General features: G+C 43.7%; 1 protein-coding gene across 4 annotated transcripts in view; it reads left to right on the forward strand.

The window, feature by feature from the left end:
• Positions 1-19422, forward strand: part of OSMR (oncostatin M receptor) — a 52428-nt gene that overhangs the window by 1428 nt on the left and 31578 nt on the right. For 3 of the 4 annotated variants that reach the window (XM_086677568.1, XM_086677544.1, XM_086677550.1), the window contains exons 2-3: positions 12586-12671; positions 18047-18219. In XM_086677568.1, coding sequence (XP_086533694.1) covers positions 12599-12671; positions 18047-18219 — 246 coding nt within the window. In that variant the 5' untranslated portion in view covers positions 12586-12598. Of the gene's footprint in view, positions 1-7881; positions 8772-12585; positions 12672-18046; positions 18220-19422 lie in introns of those variants that run through there. The other variant, XM_086677557.1, reaches the window with a different exon arrangement.

Here is a 19422-nt window from a genome sequence, read left to right on the forward strand (position 1 = left end):
TCTGTCATTCTCGTTTTATCAGTGAGGAAACCAAGGCCCAGAGAAGTTCTGTAACTTGTCTGTGGTCACACAGCTAACAGGTGAGAGTCAGGAATTGGCTTGGAGTCTCCTTATAACCACTATGCTGTGCCTCAAACTCTAGGACTCTTTTTGGAGTGGTTCTGGGGGTGGTGCTTCATTACTGTCCTACTTTGTCTCCCTCCTGGGCTGCTTTAAAATGCACCCTGGAGGCTGAAGGGCCCCAATCCTTGGAGCTTATTAAAAACACTGGACTCCAACTTCAGCTGCCTGTTTAGAATCTTCAGGTTGTGCTCAATTTGTATCTGCCCTGGTAGCATTCAGTACTATTAGAAGCTAATAGTGCCGGGGAGCTCACCACCTAATATTTCATTGCCAGACAAAGTTAATTCTCAGCTATAACTTGTCTCCTTGTGACTTACATCTTGGTCCTGCTTCTGCCTCATGTTGTCCCAGCAAATATGTCTGAGCCTTTTGTATCAAAGGTCACCTTGACAGTGTCCCACTCAGGCCACATTGGGGAAAGTACTTACGCACTGGGTCTCTCTTTCTACCCCTTTCTTTAACCTGAAGGGCCAGGAACACCTACAGAGATGCACATGTAGGTGTGCCAGAGTCTCTGATGATTCTTATAGCACTTTTGTCTTAGAAAAGGAACCGAGTCAGGAAAACTATGGCTTTGAAAGAGAAATCAGTGGTAATATCCTTCCACAAGAGGAAGGAGATGTTTTCCTGTGGGAACTGGGCTGGGGCACTGTTGGCTCGGGTAGAAGGAAATCTTCCTGAGTGTCATCTTGCTCAATTACAGGAACAGGGAGACTTGGCCCTCTTTCCCCTGGAAAAGGAAGTCCTCCTTGATTTAAAAAAAAAGTAAAATGGGGAAAAATCAAACAAATAGAATATTGTGAGAAATATCCTTCCCTCCAAGCAGGCTTCTTTGTAGCTGCATAAAGTGAGTTTCTTTCCCAACAGCTGTGTTATTGGCTTCACAGCCTTCCTTCCCTTCTCATTTTAGTTCTGCAGTTGGCCCTTGAACAGCACGGGTGGTAGGGGTGCCTAAAAATCCACATAGAACTTTTGTGTCCCCCAAAACTTAACTGCCAATAGCCTACTGTTGACCCGATAACACAGTTGATTAACACATTGTGCACGTTATGTATACTATGTTTTTACAATGAAGTAGGTTAGAGAAAGGGAGATGTTCTTAAGAACATCATAAGGAAGTGAAACTACATTTACAATTCTGTATTGTATTTATTGAAAAAAATCTGTGTGTATGTGGACCCATGCAGTTTAAACTGGCATTGTTCAAGCATCAACTGTACTGGCTTCTCAACATTTATATATTCCAGGTTGTCCGAATTTCATTTTTATGTTTTAAAAGCAACTCAAGTAATAACTGACTATATTCTTATTCAAAAAAATAGAGAAGTGTAGGGGCGCCTGGGTGGCTCAGTCGGTTAAGCATCTGACTTCAGCTCAGGTCATGATCTTGTGGTTCTTGGGTTCGAGCCCCGTGTCCAGCTCTGTGCTGACAGCTGGGAGCCTGGAGCCTGCTTCGGATTCTGTGTCTCCCTCTCTCTCTGCCCCTCCTCCACTCGTGCTCGGTCTCTCTTCCTCTCAAAAATAAATAAACATTAAAAATTAAGCAAAATTAAAAAAAAAATAGAGAAGTATATGGAATGAAATGTGGAACTACCATGATCACTCTTATTCTCAGAAGAGGGATGGTTACATTTGGTAAATACCATTCCATGATTTTGTTTTCTTTTCTGTGCATTTGCATAATATGTACAGATACATATATCTTAATGTATGTAAATGAGATCTTACTATATATTGTGTAGCTTACTTTTTCATTATCCAGGTCTTAGGGATCTTTCCATGTCAGTACAAACCTTTTGTTAAAGGGTACATGTTATTCTAAATTAGAAACATAATTTATCCATTTTTTCCCTTCTTGATGGATATTTGGATGATTTCAAATTATTCAACATTAGCAGCAGTACTTTAGGAAAGACTGCACTCATCTTTGTGTGTAAGCCTGAATATATCTGTGAAATAGAGTTCTAGGGTCCAAGGGTTTGTCCATTTTTTCACTTGATACAGTTCTTCAAATCATAGCACTGCCTCCCACCCCAGGTACTGATTTAAATTTAGTGCATGAGAATCTGCTTCCCTCATCCTTCCTAACATCAGCCATTATCTTTTTTTTTTCCATTTAAATTTGCAAATCTGGTAAATGAATGAATATGGCATTTTAATTTGTATTTTGCTTATTATTACTGCACTTTAATTTCTCTTAATATTTATGGTCATGTGCGTCTTCTGTTCATGTCCTTTGCCCATTTTTCTTCTATTTTTTTAAATGTTTATTTTTTTGAGAGAGAGAGACAGAGCATGAGCATGGGAGAGGCAGAGAGAAAGGGAGACACAGAATCCGAAGCAGGCTCCAGGCTCTGAGCTGTCAGCACAGAACCCGACATGGGGCTCAAACTCACAAACCGTGAGAGCATGACCTGAGCCAAACTCAGAGGCTTAACTGTCTGAGCCACCCAGGCGCCCCTCTCATTTTTCTGTTGAGTTGCTTTTTCCTATTCCTATGAATCGCAGAAGCTCTATACCTATTCAGGATCTTAACCCTTTGTCTGTTGTAGATTATTTCAATATTTCTTCTAGTGTGATTCTCTCCCCACCCCCCAATTTTTTGGTCGTAAAATACATAATATAAAATTTACCATTTTAATCATTTTTAAGTGTACAGGTCAGTGTTACTAAGTACACCCTTATTGTTGTGCACCCATTGGCACTGTTCATCTTTGGAATTCTTTCCACCTTGCAAAACTGACACTCTATGCCCATTAAACAGTAACTCCCACTTCTCCCGACCCCAGCCCCCTGTAAGCAGCATTCTACTTTCTGTCCCTATGAATTCGACTACTCCAGGCACCTCACAGGGATTGGAGGAATCGTATAGCATTTGTCTTTTTGTGACTGACTTAATTCACTTAGCAAAATGTCCCCAAGACCATCCATGTTGTATCAAGTAACAGATTTTTTTTTCCTTTTTAAGAATAGATAATATTCTGTTGTATGCATACACCACTTTTACTTATCCATTCATAATGTTTTTGTTTTTAACTATCTTTTGCTACACAGAAGTTTAAAAAAAAATTTTTTTTTAACATTTATTTTTTGAGAGACAGAGAGAGACACAGCACGAGCAGGGGAGGTGCAGAGAGAGGGGGAGACACAGAATTGGAAGTAGGCTCCCAGAGCTGAGCTGTCAGCACAGAGCCCAACACGGGGCTCGACGCGGGGCTCGAACCCACAAGCCTGAGATCATGACCTGAGCCGAAGTCGGATGCTTAACCGACTGAGCCACCCAGGCGCCCCATGTCATTTTCTCTTTTGTATAAACTTTACAAATAGCTCGCCAAGTTAAAAAAAAAAAAATTCCTGTTGGAATTTCTCTTTGGATTTTCTTGGGTTTCTAAGGGTTTATAATTGTTAATAATTCTTTATGCCTTAATGTCCATTCTGGTCTGAGCTCCAACTCTGGAGGAAGCAGTGTGTTTGGAAAAGCACTGTGATCTGGGGACTGACTCACCTGGACTTCAAGTTCTGGAAGAACGATGTCGCCCTGTGTCAAAGTTAACTTTTAACCTTGTGAGCTTTTGTTTCCTCACCTGTGTAAGTGGATGATAACTGAATTTCTTTCCTAAGACTCTTGTGAAGATTCAGTTAATAAACTCATGCAGATCACATAGCACAGCACCTGGCAGGGAGCTGGGGTCCACTTCGTGCTGGCTAGGATCATTTTCACATTTACTTTCATATCCTAGTATGGCCTCTGCAGTGCACCTCATCGTAGAAGGAACCAGTAAATGTTTCCTTTCTGTATCAGTAGTATCCTGGGAGACAAAAATATGTAACAGCTATTGAATATGGTAGTATTTCTCCAACTTGGGTGTGCATGTGACATCCGCTAGGGATTCTTTTTTAAATACAAATTTTTATTCGGTAGCTCTAATGTGTGGCTGATTTTACATTTCTAGTCTCTTCGGTGATGTCAGTGCTACGGGTCTTCCTCCACGCTTTGAGTATATAATCTTTCACTGGTATTTAAAATCATACTGCTGGTGATAGTATTTCCTATTGGATTAAATGTGGTTGACAGGACTTGTAAATTGCTTTCTTTTAATATTATATGCTAGAGAACTTGCACGTAAGAGAACTTGAACTAAATTATTGTTGTGTTGTTTCTTCCCTCCCTCCCTTCCTTCCTTTCTTCTTCTTTTTTTTAAGGACAGAGGGTTAATAGGGCACTAAATATAATACCAAGTTCTAGTCTTAGATCTGAAATCACTGAGGCAATCAACTCTGGATTATTTAAAACTGTTGTCTTAAGATGACGATTGCCACATAAAATACATCCAGTCTGAGTATGAAATCTAAAGTCAACTAAAAAGCCATAATTTCAAGTGTCTTACCAAATAGAAAAATGTAAGATGTAAGTAACACTTGGAAAAATGTAAGATAAAAAGAACCCTTGGAAAACATGGAATTAGCTCCTACTGTGTGAGAACAGTAGATGTTGTACGTCAACAGAAGCTATGCTGTCATGTGAGTAAACTTTTCATATGTCATGTGATCTCTTGGTCACCTCTTTCTGTTCTCCATCTGTCCAATGGGGGGCTTTGAGCAAGGTCACTTCACATTCCTTAGTATGCTGGTCTGTCAGAAGGGAATGGCAGTATGTTTTTCTACCCAGGACACTGATTACTTTCTGTAATTGAAAATGCATTTTTAAAGCCCCTATATTTTCTCAGGACCTGAGAGATCACGTTTTTGTACAGAAACACACGACATGCTTGTAGGCTGATCCAGTACTTAAAAAATACCAATCTTTTTTGGGTCCCCTGGGTGGCTCAGTCAGTTAAGCATATGACTGTTGGCTTGGGTCATGATCTCACAGTTCTTGGGATTAAGCCCCTTGTTGGGCTCCGCGCTAACAGCACAGAACCTGCTTGGGATTCTCTTTCTCCATCTCTCTCTGCCCCACCCCTGCTCGCACTCTCTTTCTCTCCTTTTCTCTCTCTCAAGATAAATAAACTTAAAAACAACAACAACAACCACCACCTCTTTTTAGGTCTATTTGACAAGTATGGTTTGGATTTGAATCAAAAACTATTGTCAACTGGTTTAACCCTGTTGGGATATATGGTTCAAATCTGAAAGTAATGGAATTGCCACTACTTGCATATGTAAATATGTGTAAAACACGCACATGTTGTAAAGAATGCTTTATGTTGCAGAATTACATAACTTGAGAGATTTGACCATAATTTCTTTTTTTTTTTTTTTTTTTCAAACGTTTATTTATTTTTGGGACAGAGAGAGACAGAGCATGAACGGGGGAGGGGCAGAGAGAGAGGGAGACACAGAATCGGAAACAGGCTCCAGGCTCTGAGCCATCAGCCCAGAGCCTGACGCGGGGCTCGAACTCACGGACCGCGAGGTCGTGACCTGGCTGAAGTCGGACGCTTAACCGACTGCGCCACCCAGGCGCCCCCAGATTTGACCATAATTTCCATCCTGCTCACCTCCTTTACTCCATCCCAGCTCTAAATTTGTAAGTGTTACTAGTTGGGTGTGTCTTTGGGGGCCAGTTTGGATCCTTGAAGTAGAAGACAGCAAGGCAGAAATGGAGGTACAAGAGATTTGGGGGAAATGCCCTGGTGAGGGATAAAGGGACAAGGGAGCGGGAAGAGGCAGAGAAAGCCTGCAAATCCCATGCAAGGTGACAGGGAAGAAGGAAGATTGAGAGGGAAGGGCTTCCACCTACAATGCAGTTCTGAGAATGTTTTGCCCAGGCCAGTGGGGAGATGTAGATCAAATGTTGCCTATTGGAGGAGTCCCCTGTTGAGCAGAAAAAGTTTGGCCCGATCATCTGCTGGAAGCAGCCTGTGGGGACTGTGAGCTGGGGTTTGAACGTGCAGCGGATGGAAAGGGGCAGCAGCGGAGGCTGTCAGTCAGCTACGGTCCTGAGGCAGAGCCTTCTAAAGGGAGCGCAGACTGGCACGGTTGCACACTCGCACACCCGTCTTCCAGAGGTGTTTGTGCGCACATGCTATTCTGAAATGGGCTTTTTCACTCAGTATTTTTTGGATATTCTTCCATGGCAGCACATAGATCTATCTTATCCTTTTCACAGTTTCATAGTACTCCTTTGTGGAAATGCACCACGATTGAATTTTCTGATTCTTTTTCACGGACATTTGGACACTTCACGGAAAACATTTCATGTTTTCATTTTTCCTAGATATTAACAATACCACAATGAACCCTCTTTAAAATACATCAGTTTTAGGGGCGCCTGGGTGGCGTAGTCGGTTAAGCGTCCGACTTCAGCCAGGTCACGATCTCGCGGTCTGGGAGTTCGAGCCCCGCGTCAGGCTCTGGGCTGATGGCTCAGAGCCTGGAGCCTGTTTCCGATTCTGTGTCTCCCTCTCTCTCTGCCCCTCCCCCGTTCATGCTCTGTCTCTCTCTGTCCCAAAAATAAATAAACGTTGAAAAAAAAAAAAAAATTTAAAATACATCAGTTTTGTATACAGACACACATATACAAGCATACTATTTAGAGGACAAAATTCCAGAAATAGAATTTCTGGATCAAAGGGAATGCACCCTGGAATTCTAATAGGTATTTTCCAAATGACCTTGGCAAAGTTGTGCTGTTTGACCATCAGTGAGTAACAATGCCTGCTTCTTCAAACTCTTATCAATGCTAGGTATTAAGACCTTTTTAGGCTTTGCCAGTTGGATACCATGCAGACCCACATACAGACATATACAATTACTTTTTTAATTTGCATGTATTTAATTAATAATGATATTGTCCTGTTTTTCTTTATTCTCTTTTGGCTATTGGTATTTCGTTTTTTCGTGAATTACATATTCATATCATCTGTCTGTTTTTTTTTACAGGGTAGCTTATCTGTTTTTGATTGGTTTCTTTTTTAATATTTATTTTTGAGAGAGAGCACACAAGCAAGGGAGGGGCATTGAGAAAGGGAGACAAAATCAAAGCAGGCTCTAGACTGCAGGCTGTGAGTGCAGAGTTGGACGCGGGGTTCGAACTCACGAACCATGAGATCATGACCTGAGCTGACGTCGGATGCTTAACCGACTGAGCCACCCAGTTACTTAATGGGTTTCATTTAAGTAACATATCCACAGTGATATAGTTATTAAGTGCCAGAGCAATGATTGGACCCTCAGCATTCTTATGTCAGAGCCCATGCACTTGACTATTACAGCTTCCTTTTCCCACAAAGGTCTAGGTTATTGTGCCAGTACGATTCTGGGGAATAATCTGTCTTGTCTCCAGTGATTTAAAATATATCGTTAGCATGTACTAAATTCCTACATCTTCTTTAGGTCCAGAATACTCCTTGGATCTAGGTTTTCTATTCCTTTCTTTGTCTTCACTTACCACTCAAAGATCCAGCTTTAATCAGCCACAAGTTCCAAGAATCTTTAACTGAATGTTGATTTAAAAAAGAAAAGCAAGGGGCACCTGGGTGGCTCAGTCGGTTAAGCATCCGACTTTGGCTCAGATCATGATCTTGCAGTTTGTGAGTTCAAGCCCCGCACCGGGCTCTGTACTGACAGCTCGGAGCCTGGAGCCTGTTTCTGATTCTGTGTCTCCCTTTCTCTCTCTCTGCCCCTCCCCTGCTCATGCTCTGCCTCTCTCTCTCTCTCCCTCTCTCTCTCTCTCTCAAAAATAAATAAACATGAAAAAGATTTTGAAAAGAAAAAAAAAAAGAAAAGTGTGCATAAGCCAATTCAGTCTCATAAATAAGGGATGATCTTACAAAACTAGTAGAAACACTTAACCAGGCAGGTTTAAAGAGAGGACAAGGAGTGCTTAAACCTTTCTTTGGGCACCACCTCCAGGTGGTGGATACTTTATTTTATTTAATTAATTAATTTTTTAATGTTTATTTATTTTTGAAAGAGACAGAGTGCGAGCATGCGAGGGGCAGAGAGAGGGAGACACAGAATCCAAATCAGGCTCCAGGCTCCGAGCTGTCAGCACAGAGTCCAGCGCGGGGCTCGAGCCCATGAACTGCGAGATCATGACCCGAGCCAAAAGTCCAACGCTTAACCGACTGAGCCACCCAGGTGCCCCTGGGTGGTGGATACTTTAGGAGGAAAGGGGGGTGGAATTGCAGTGAAACCTTGCAAGTAATGCATCCTGTGCTATAATGGTGGAGGCCCTTTCAAAAGGGCTCCCAAAACCATGCAGTGCTCAAAGAAAAGAACAAAGTAGATGAACTTGGGAAATGTGGGGAACATGCCATGCAGCTCTTGGTGCTGCCGCACAGAACTCTTTCACAGGGAGCACACACCCAAGCACACTTCCTGGATGAACAGCTTCTTTCTTTAAAATAGAATTTGCATATGACATCACTGGGCACCCAGCCAGTTCTGAAGAGTTTGGCAACACACCCCCGTTCTTGGGAAGCAAATGACTGGTCATGTTGCTTCTCATGGGTATTATTTATGGTGAGGAAACTTCCCAGGAATAAATATTTTAGTAATGACGGTACAAGAAGTCCTAGCGAAGAAGGGCAGACTCACACCCTTTGCAAAAGCTGTGCCTGTAGTGTTTGTACTGAGGGGCGTTCAAAGGCATCTTCGTTTTGCACAGAGACTAGATTTGAATGAGAAGTTCTACAAAATGAGTGGGTAATTTTTCTTTTCTTTTCTCCCTTTGTCTCCCCAGAGAAGAAATGTCAATGAAAGACTATGAATTAGGCAATGTTTGGCAACAGGAAAAGTAGAAGGGCCTGAAAAAGAATCTCCTTAATAAAATAAAATTGAAAGCAAAGAAGAAAGAATGTGAGAAAATTAGTACAAACGTTTATTCATTTACTGGATATTTACTGGGTAACAACCACGTCCTGGGACTATGATAGACAGTGGGGACTCGGGTCCAGGCCTGTCCTCAGGCAGCACATAGTCTGGCTGGGAATGATGGAGATCTGAAAAATAGAAATAAAGAACAGATTTGGGCAAAGAACTAAGTAGTGTGGGTGAGGCAGGAAAGTGGTTTTGCCTTTCTGAATTCTTCCTGACTTCCTTTTCTTACTGGACACTGGAAGTGGCAATACTCCCCACGGACATGGCAAGAGAAAGCCTGATGGAAGAACCAGAGGGCACGGTGGGCTTCTCCGGAACAGCAGTCCCTAGGAGAACAGGCGGAGCACTGACTGCCGCGGAAGGGGCTCGCCAGCCCAACTCACACTCAGCCCTTATCCTCCAGGTGCCGTAGGAAGGCCTGGCCTAATCCTGCAGTGTCGCTGATCTGCATCAGGGGTCCAGTCTAGGGCGCAGGACGCCCCAGAGCTCGTGTGCTGACCTCTCTTCTCTGTCTGTATGGAGTCTGCAGGCGATCATCCAGTCCTGTGGCTTAAGTACCACATGCATGCACCGAGGATGATTTCTACCCCTGCCCGGACCCCTCCCATGGACCCCACTTTGTGTGTCCAGCCAGCTCACGTGGCTGTCACATAAGCATCTCCAATGTAGCAAGCTGCAAACCGAGCCCTCGATAGAGCCCACTACATCTGTTCGTCTCTTCTCTGTTGATAGCAGCCTCCCTTCTGCCAAGAGCTCAGGCCATTTTGGGGGCCACCCGTGACGTCTGACTTTGTCAGCCCCTGTCACATCCTGCCAGCTCTGTCTGTCAGATCTCTCCTGAGTTCCACTGCTGTTTCCGCCTCCACTGCTGTGACCGTGGCCTGAGCCAGTGCCATTGTCCCTGGACTACTGCAGACCTTCCTAACTGCTGTCCCTCCCACCGCTCCTGCCCCCCCTGTCCCCACCCGTCTCTTCCTGTTCTGGTGAGTGGGATAGGCTATTCCTGTCCCGAAACTCCCCAGTGGCTCTCACCTGGCTCAGGGTAGAGGCCACAGTTGGGAAAATGCTTCCCTGTCTGCTCTCCCTCTGTGGACCCTCTGTTTTCACCTCCTGCTTCTCACCTCTCACTGCAGCAGGAGCTCCTGCTGTTCCTTGAATGAGCCCAGCACTCTCCCACCTCAGCGTCTGGGTGCCACTCACCCCTTCACCTCCAGGTTCTTCCCTGTGGTTGTGGGGAGCTCACCAGCCAAGAGCTGGTGCCCTCGGAGTAGGCACAGGGTCTTTGGAGGCAGGTTTACAGAGGAGGAGGGGTGGGGGCCACATGGGCTGTGCAGGGTCACCTGGGGCCTGGGAGCAGCTGACTCAGAGCCCTGGGTGTCTGTGTCGTTCGCACGGCATCAAGCGTCGGGAAAACTTCGTGCGGCGTTTCCCAAAGGCTGACACCGGTGTCTCTGGGACGTTCTTCCAGCTGCTGACTGTCACTCTGCAAGTTTTGGTGAACTTTACTGATTTTGCCAGAGTATTCAGACGACAGCCAGGACCCGTAATCCCTCTGCAAGTGGTCCTGGCGTGGTCTGGGACCTGGAAGTGTTGGGATGGGGGCTGTCCAGTCACACCACGGGAAATAAGCACTTCGCCCAGGTGCAGGCAGTGACTGCTGTGTCCCGTTTGCCACCTGTCTAGCACGTCTAAAACGGTGCACGTCAGAACAGATGAAAGGAAAAACCGTGGATCTGAATGGCTGCTGAAGCCAGCCTCCTCGGATTCACAACCTGCCATGTATGAGACAGTGGGGGAAGGCGGGACTTCCAGACGGGACCGTCCTGGTGCTTCTCAAAGACTTTCCTGTGATCATCAGACCATAGAAACAAGTCCTTTGTAAATGCTCATATTTTTGGCTTTGTTACATGAAAACTTTATTCTTTAATTTCTGGTTACCTTCGATGGGTAGGTGGCTTCTAACTTTTGGTTTTAAGTTTCTCTGTCTCTATAATTTGTTTACATTTTGCAACATGTGAACTGTTTGACTTACCAGAACTCCAAAATTCTAAAAACACTTCAAAGAGCCCTTTCGTACAGAGAACATCAGGCAGCCTACCTCACTCCCTGAACCATCTGGTCTTCGATTTATGGGATGAGATTTCCTCACAGCATGGCACCCTGCGTTCCTCAGGTGGTGTCGGTGCTGGGACGGGAAGATCCTGTACCCGTAGACTAGGACTGGAAGGATGCTTCAGTTGCACACTGAGCGCCAGAGGCTTCGTGCCAGCATTTTCCTTTGCCTTGCCTTTGGCTCTGAGCAGAAACGATTTTCTCTTGAATTTGGTTTTCTCCCTGGCTTTGATATTTAATTGTAACAGGAACCTGTTTGAAGTTGTAAGTAGGGATGTTAGAGGGGGACGCATGACCCGTCCACCAAAAGTAGAAGTAGTGGAAGGTGGTGCTTAAAGGACTGTGACTAAAAGCCGTCGTTTGCAGACTTTTGCTCCTGTTTGCAGGCGGGCTCGTGTGTAAGCAGATTTGACTACCCTAGAAGAATGGAATGGTTTGGTGTAGTCTTTTTGTGTCTTCACTGCTGTTCCCATTTAGTTGGGGGTAGTGAAAACGGGTGATGTGGTTCACTGATTTTCTGGCTTTTGATGAAGTCCAGGTGGCTAGACAGAGGCAAAATGGGCTCTGAACTGTTTAATTGCCTCTCTCTGCGATGAGTCAGACTTTGAAGTAAAAAAGTGAAACTCAAGGCTTCCGTGGACTAACACTCTTACTATAAATTAAGAACATGTTAGCCTTCTTGAGGTCACCGAGGTTCATTCTTTGTGCCCTCAGATTGGCCTGTGGTCAAAGGACCCGATGAATCAGTGCAGTTCTTTGACCTGCCGTTAACAGGCCTCCTCTAAAGCAAGGAAAGCCGGAAACTATTTTGAACAATGAGACACTGCCTATCTCTCTAGGTGGAATGTGCTTGTTTTTCCTCGGTGAAATATTATTGAGGGAGATGACTCCTCTGTAAGTAATCAGTTCAAATACAGCTCTTCTCTGACCATGGTCCTTTTTTTTTTAAAGATTTAACTTCGTTTCTTTGCTTTACCCTTCTTTACCAACCTTCGCTTGGCCTGAAGAAATTGGTAGGTCACTTGTCTATTGGCACACAGCCTCGGTGGCGCACTCACTGTGAACAGTCATTGCTCCTGCACCAGGGATCGGCTGCTGTTGGCCGGCTGCTGGCTGAGCTTGGCTGGCCCCTGGGGGAGCAGCCGTGGTGACTCAGTTCTGCCTCCCGTGTTGCTCCTTCTCCCCCTGGGTCCAGGTGGGGAGGCCAGAAGTGCTCTTTTCGTGCCAAAGAAACACAGAAGAGCAAGCAGAATTACTCAAGGCATTTTGAGGTCTAGGCTCCAAGCTGGCACCCCGCTGCTTCTGTTTTATTATGGGTCAGGGCAAGTCACACGGAGCAGGGAACTACACTCTTATTTTGCGGGGCAGGGGGAACTCCAGACTCACCTGACAAGGGGCATGGACGTAGGGAGGAGGGGAGAGTGGGAGCCCTTAATACCATCGTCTACCACAATTGGGTCAAAGAAACCTGCTCAGAGCTAAAATTGAATAAAATTTTCCTTGTGTATAATTTATCTTTTTCAGAAAACCAGAACCTATGGCTCTCTTTTCAGCCTTTCAGACAACATTCCTCTTGGCATTGCTGTCCTTGAAAACTTACCAGAGTGAAGGTAAGAAGTGGAAAGAATGGTAAAGAAAAAAAAAAAACAGATAAAAAAACCAAGGTAATTGGTGCTTTGGAGAAAAGTGGAACAAGTCTTCTTTTCTTTGGCAATTACCTGGAATTGGTGAGGCGTTCACTCCATCACTTGGAATTGGTGAGGAGTAATGGTTTCCTTAGTCTTGACTATCCTGGTCTTCATTGCTCATTGTAATCAGCCACACCGTGACCCTGATTTCCTGGTCAGTGCACTGGTCATCGAGGCACTTGTGAGTGGATCTAATCTGGCAGAACTTTGTGGTATAGACACTCTACATGGCCATTGCCAGAGAAATTCCTTCTGCGCCTTGCCATGTGGAGACGGGGCACACTAGCCCAGTGTTGGCCACTAGGTTAGAACAAGTTGTGATGTCCTTCAGCTGCATTCACGGAGCAGCTCTTTGCTGCAAGACAGTATGCTAAGTAAAGAAATTCTGTTTATGGATGAAGAAATGGTGTTTGTTACTTAGCTAATCTCCCAATGAAGGGGTTTTTCAAAATACCAACTTTGTAAATCTCGTCAGTAAGAATTCAACACTGGTAGGATGTTTATAAATACTTCGTATATTACTTTGAACTAGCTTGACAGTCAAGCGTGAGCGAGTCTATTGGTTTATAACATTAGTTGGGGTGCCTGAGGGGTTCAGTCAGTTAAGCATCCGTCCAACTTCTTGAGCCGTGTTGGGCTCTGTGCTGACAGCTCAGAGCCTGGAGCCTGGTTTGGATTCTGTGTTTCCTCTCTCTGTCCCTTCCCTGCTCATGCTCTGTCTCTCTCTCTGTTTCTCTCTCTCTCTCTCTGTCTCCCTCTCTCAAAAATAAATAAACATTAAAAAAATTGTGTTGCTTTCACCTGTATTTTACAAAGCTTTACCTTTTCCTCATTCTGGGTTTATTTGCTATACTCCCTTCGTAACACAAAGTACAGGCATATGCTCTGAGTGATTATTCACACAGTTCCTTTCCATCGATTCATGAAAATGGTGTTTGCAAGAAATACCCATAGAATTTTTCTATTTCCTTTAAAACTCCGTGAAAAGATGTTTAGAAATAAAAAGGAGATTTTGTTCTGATAATAGCTCAGTTCTCTGATATTCTTTGGGTCTGGGTCTGTTTCTTTTAGGTTCACGCTACATGAGAAGATGCTACTTTTCTGACTTCTTAAAATTCATAGTTTATTGATAATCCCCCATAATCTGGAGCTGAAAGACGGGAATTAGGACTTCTCATTTGTAGTCTGTGTCCCCCTTACTTGCTAAACGTGACACAACTGGACTGAGTGGGTGGTCCGTACCATAGGAAGGTTCAGGCCCAGCTAGAGCCCCTGATTCCCAGACAGAACCACACCCCCACTCCAGGCTCTCCAGGAAATCCTAGGCATTTAATTCCAGGCTTTTGGCACAGCTCACTTCCCTAGTGAAGTCTCATTATCTGATCCAACGACAACAGACTGTGTGCCTTCCATTTACAACACACTCTGTTCTCAGAGGAAACTCTGGTGAAGAAAACACACTTCCAGCCTCTTTTATTTAGATCAGACGTGCATGTACCTCTTTCTCTCTCTACCAGTCTTTATTTGTGTTTCCAGCTTTCTCAGCTCAGCTCGCCTGCTCTGCCAGCTTCCTGCTCCTGTCCCCACCTACACTGCTTGGATTTCTTGTCTCGGTTTTTGCTGCATCTGCCAAGTACCTGCTAAATCTCCCACCCGATGACCCAGCCAGGCTCGGGTCTGAGACTCCGGTTCAGACGACCTAGCTTCTCCCGAACAATGAGACAGAGCCCAGACTCACTTCCAGTTAGCCCTGGGTTATGTCTGCTTCAGTCAGAGATCACGACTCTAGCATTTGGTTGTATTTTCTTCTTTTCTCTCGTGCAAGTATATACAGACCAACATGGAGATGCAAATACGTAGATTTTTTATGGAAGTAAACTGGTACTATATATACTGGAAGTATTTATACTATATAGATACTTATTAAACTATGTATAAAGTATGTATATTGTGTATAGTATAAGTATGTATGCTGGGAAGTTCTATAATTTCTTAAATATAGGAAAAGTATGAAAGTATGTATGGGTGAAGTATGTATACTTTAGTAATACATACTTTATTATATACTTATTCACACAATACAACATTATGATGAGGGTTTTTACCTTTGAGGGTAAATATTCTTCTGAAATAGCATTATATTTAATGGCTGTGTGATGTCCCAACTTGTAAGTGGATGATGGTTTATTTTCTTAAGTAGTGTTGGGGCCAGACAGAGAAGCTGGGTGGGGAAAGTGGGAGGAGAGTCTGTGATGAAACCCGGGCCTGTCTGATCGCCAAGTCTGCCCTTCTTGGCCCCATTCCAGTGCACGTTATAGAAAGAGAGCTGGGCCAAGGGTCAAGAACTCTGAGTTCTGTTCTAGTTGTGTGACCTTGGGAAAGTCCCTTCCCTTTTTTTAACCTCAGTTTCCTCATCTGGAAAATAATGGGGTTGGACTTCAGAATCTCCGAGGTCCCTTAATCTCTCTGACTTCACCTTGACATTTCCCACTCTTTCCCAAGGAAGTCCTCAATTGCTTCTGACCAAATTATTTCTGACTGATGTCTCTCAACTACCTGAGTCACTCAACACTCACTGATAGCATACATCCATATAGTGTTCCTCTTTTTTTTTTTTTTTTTTTTTTTTTAAATTTTTTTTTTTTCAACGTTTATTTATTTTTGGGACAGAGAGAGACAGAGCATGAACGGGGGAGGGGCAGAGAGAGAGGGAGACACAGAATCGGAAACAGGCTCCAGGCTCTGAGCCATCAGCCCAGAGCCAGACGCGGGGCTCGAACTCACGGACCGCGAGATCGTGACCTGGCTGAAGTCGGACGCTTAACCGACTGCGCCACCCAGGCGCCCATAGTGTTCCTCTTTTGCCTAAAGCATCATGCGATAGCTTCCTAGAGCTTCCAGAAAGAGTCGATGCTGGTGGTTGACTCATTCATTCAGCAGGCGGTCATGGTGTCTACACTGTGACAGGTGCGTTACTGGTCTTGGTTTCAGTGAGCTGAGTAAGACTCAGTTACACCCTTCTTTAGCTCCCAGTCCTTGGCAGGGACACAGGAGAGGCTATTTCCGCACGCTGCGATCACTGCCCAAACAAGGGCTTAGAAAAGCAGCCCTGGGGAGAAGAGAACGCCAAGGCCGAGTAGAGGTGTTAGTGAGCCAGTGCTTGTCATGCTCCTGAGCCCTTGTGGAGATCCTGGGTCTCTCTAATTTGAGGTCAGCGTCTGCTGTGGAGAAGATGTTGTGCCAAGTGCTGGGGACAAGAGTCCATTCAGAGATGCCTACGCCTCAGCCTCTCCCCCCCCCCCAGGAAGTTTGAATCTAGAGTGTGAGACCGACGGCAACAAACCACTATGCAGACAGGATGCGATGAGGGCTGGGAAAGACGGGATGATTTAGCAGGCACCGGCATTCCCCGGGGCTACTGGTGCCACAGTTATGAAAAATACTCCTTCCTGGGGCACCTGGGTGGCTCACTCAGTTAAGCGTCCAACTTTGGCTCAGGTCATGATCTCATGGTTTGTGAGTTCAAGTCCCACGTCAGGCTCAGGCTCTGTGCTGATGGCTCAGAGCCTGGAGCCTGCTTCGGATTCCGTGTCTTCCTCTCTCTCTCTCTCTCTGCCCCTCCCCCATTCACACTCTGTCTATCTGTCTCTCTCTCTCTCTCTCTCTCTCTCTCTCTCAAAAATAAACATTAAAAAAGAAGAATCAGAATACCAATTTATTAATTTTCAGTGGGAAATAAAACTGGAAAAGTGACTGGTGCCCAGCCTTTTGGTGCAAAGTGACTTACAGGACTAAATTATGCATTCTGAAAGTGTCATCATAGTGAAGTGAACCCGTTATCTTAGAGAAATATTTCTTTTAAAACCTAACATATGGCTCTGAAAGTAATGCATATTTCTGAAGAACATTTACAAAATACAGAAAAGTATAAAAAAGCAAGTTAAAATCACTCAACCTCTCAGTCCAGAAATAGAGTAGTTTTACCTCACTTTATAGCTTTCTTTAAAAATTTTTTATTTATTTATTTTATTTTTTATTAGAGAGAGAGAGAGAGAGAGTGTGTGTGGGGGGGGGGGGCAGAGGAGAGGGGCAGAGAGAGAGGAGAAAGAGAATCCCAAGCAGGCTCTGTGCTGTCAGCATGGAGCCCGACACAGAGCTTGATCCCACGACCCCGGGATCATGACCTGAGTCAAAATCAGAGTTGGACGCTCAACTGACTGAGCTACCCAGGCGCCCCCCTCCATAGCTTTTTAAAAAATAACATAAGTACTTTGAAAAGTACAAAATGGAATGTATAGTTCAGTGTATTTTTAGAAAGTGTATGAAAAAGGTCAAGAAAAACATAGGATTCAAACTTGGCAATGGAGAGAGAAGGGATTGGGTAGGATGGACCTGGTGGGGACTCAATTTCTGTATTATTTGAACATCATCATGATCACATATATTAAAAAAAATTTATTGAAGTGAAATTCATGTAAGATAAAATTAATTATTTTATGGTTAAAATGAACAAATCAGTGATATTTAATACATTCAAAATATGCAACCATCACCTCTGTAATTTGAGAACATTTTTATCACCTCCTGAGGAAGCCTTATAATCATTAAGCAGTTATTTCGCATTCCTCCCTTCCTCAGCCCCAGCAATCACCAATCTGCTTTATCTCTCCATGGATTTACTTATTCTGAGCCCCTTGTGCCTCTCCAGCTGTGTTCCCTCCTTGAGCTAAGAATGTTGTCACAACTATTTGACATCACACTAACTGCCTTGCTGGTCTCATTCAAAGAGTTTAGTAAATTCTTGCCAGAGGTGTTTTAAGTTTAGTGCATTGACACATAAGTAATCATGTCTAGAGATAGGATGTGCTCCCACTTCATAGTCTTTTAATAAACTATAAAATATTGACTTTCAGAGAGATAATTCTTTTTGATTTCCAGAAATATGACATTTATAGCCAAGTGTCCTCTTGCTTTATTTGGCCTTGCTAGAAGTTTCTAAACCAGTTGGATTGCCCAATAAAATATCCTTTTGTTTTACTGTTTATCAGTTTAGTAACTCGCTGTGTCTTCTTGAGCAAGCCATTTCATTTATCTAGATCTTAATTTCTTCATCTACCAACTGGCTTCTAAATTCCCTTACAGATTTTTAAGATGTCTGATTCTAAGGTGCACATGTGAGCAGTATTTTCCAAAACTAAACAATGGTGATATTGACCAGTTTATTATCTGTGACTGTTCAGTTGTGCTCCTATTAAATTTCATTGTTTGTATTAAATGTCTTGGTTTTGGTCTTTCAGTCTTATCTGAACCCTTGTCATTGGCCCCTGAATCACTGGAAGTTTCCATCGATTCTGCACGTCAGTGTTTGCATTTACAATGGAGTGTCCACAACCTTGCTTATCATCAGGAATTAAAGATGGTTTTTCAGATAGAAATCAGTAGAATTAAAACATCTAATGTCATCTGGGTGGTAAGTATTTTTTCATCTTTTTGGCTCAACATTTTAAAACTCCTTTTCTGACACCGTGATTTGTCTTTTATAACATTTGCAAAAATCCCAATATGGAAACACTTAGCAACACAAAATGGTTTTCCTAAACAATTACCTTTCTGTGTTTTTAGTTAAAAGGATAGAGGACAAAGTAACATGACATCTTTGGTTCAGTAGGTTGGATGAGATGTGTTAAGAAAATAGATTATTTCTTCATTTCTGCCCTGTCCCCTAAGAAGGCTCTTGGGGCTGTCCTTATGAGTCCTAGATTCCAAAAATCCATGAAGGTCAACCTCTTTCCTCTTCCCTGTCCACCAGAGATTTTCCTAAATAAGGTATAATTTTTTGGCAACATTCTTCTTGTCAGTTTCTTTGCTCATACCATGCTGAAATACATTTCTATCCAGTAAAGAAAGAGGTTCTTCATGGACCTACCATGTTGGAGAGTAGCACAGGATGTTCTTTGTTGCCTCACTTGGGGCTTTTTCTACAACAGATTAAATTGTGAAAATCCTTATTTTCACAATCTCTTTGCCTTTGAATTCTTTGGAATAGATTTTTCACTTGCCTTGGTTCAAATCATGGTTGTGTCCAGTTAGCTGATGCTTCTCCATCTAGTGCACTGTGACACTTTGGTGGTTTCTTTCAATTTCCATTTATGGTCCAGGGAATCTTAATTAATCTATACATACATCATGCTCGTTCATTATCATGGGATGTTGAAAGACAGTACAATGGAATGTTGTCTCATTGAAGGGGAACAGAGAATTTGCCTGAATTGAAGGGAAACACAGGGATGTGTCATTGCTGGGGACCTCCATTTGCTCAGTGGAAGGACAATCTTCTCTCAGGCAGTGGAGGCATGGGTACAGGGTACAGAATGGTTAGTTCCTTTAATAAAGTATAAATGCCACTAATTTTGTGTTATTTAAAAAAAATTTTTTTTACACTTATTTTTTTGAGAGACAGAGACAGAGCCCAAGCGGGGGGAGGGGCAGAGAGAGAGGGAGACACAGAATCTGAAACAGGCTCCAGGCTCTGAGCTGTCAGCACAGAGCCCGACACGAGGCTCGAACCCACAGACCACAAGATCATGACCTGAGCCGAAGTTGGACACTTAACTGACTGAGCCACCCAGGTGCCCCATAAATGCCACTAATTTTGAAGCCTCCAGTTACTTTC

This window comes from Puma concolor, chromosome A1 (genome assembly GCF_028749965.1).
Source record: "Puma concolor isolate L17-30 chromosome A1, mPumCon1.1.hap2, whole genome shotgun sequence".
Lineage (NCBI taxonomy): Eukaryota > Metazoa > Chordata > Mammalia > Carnivora > Felidae > Puma > Puma concolor.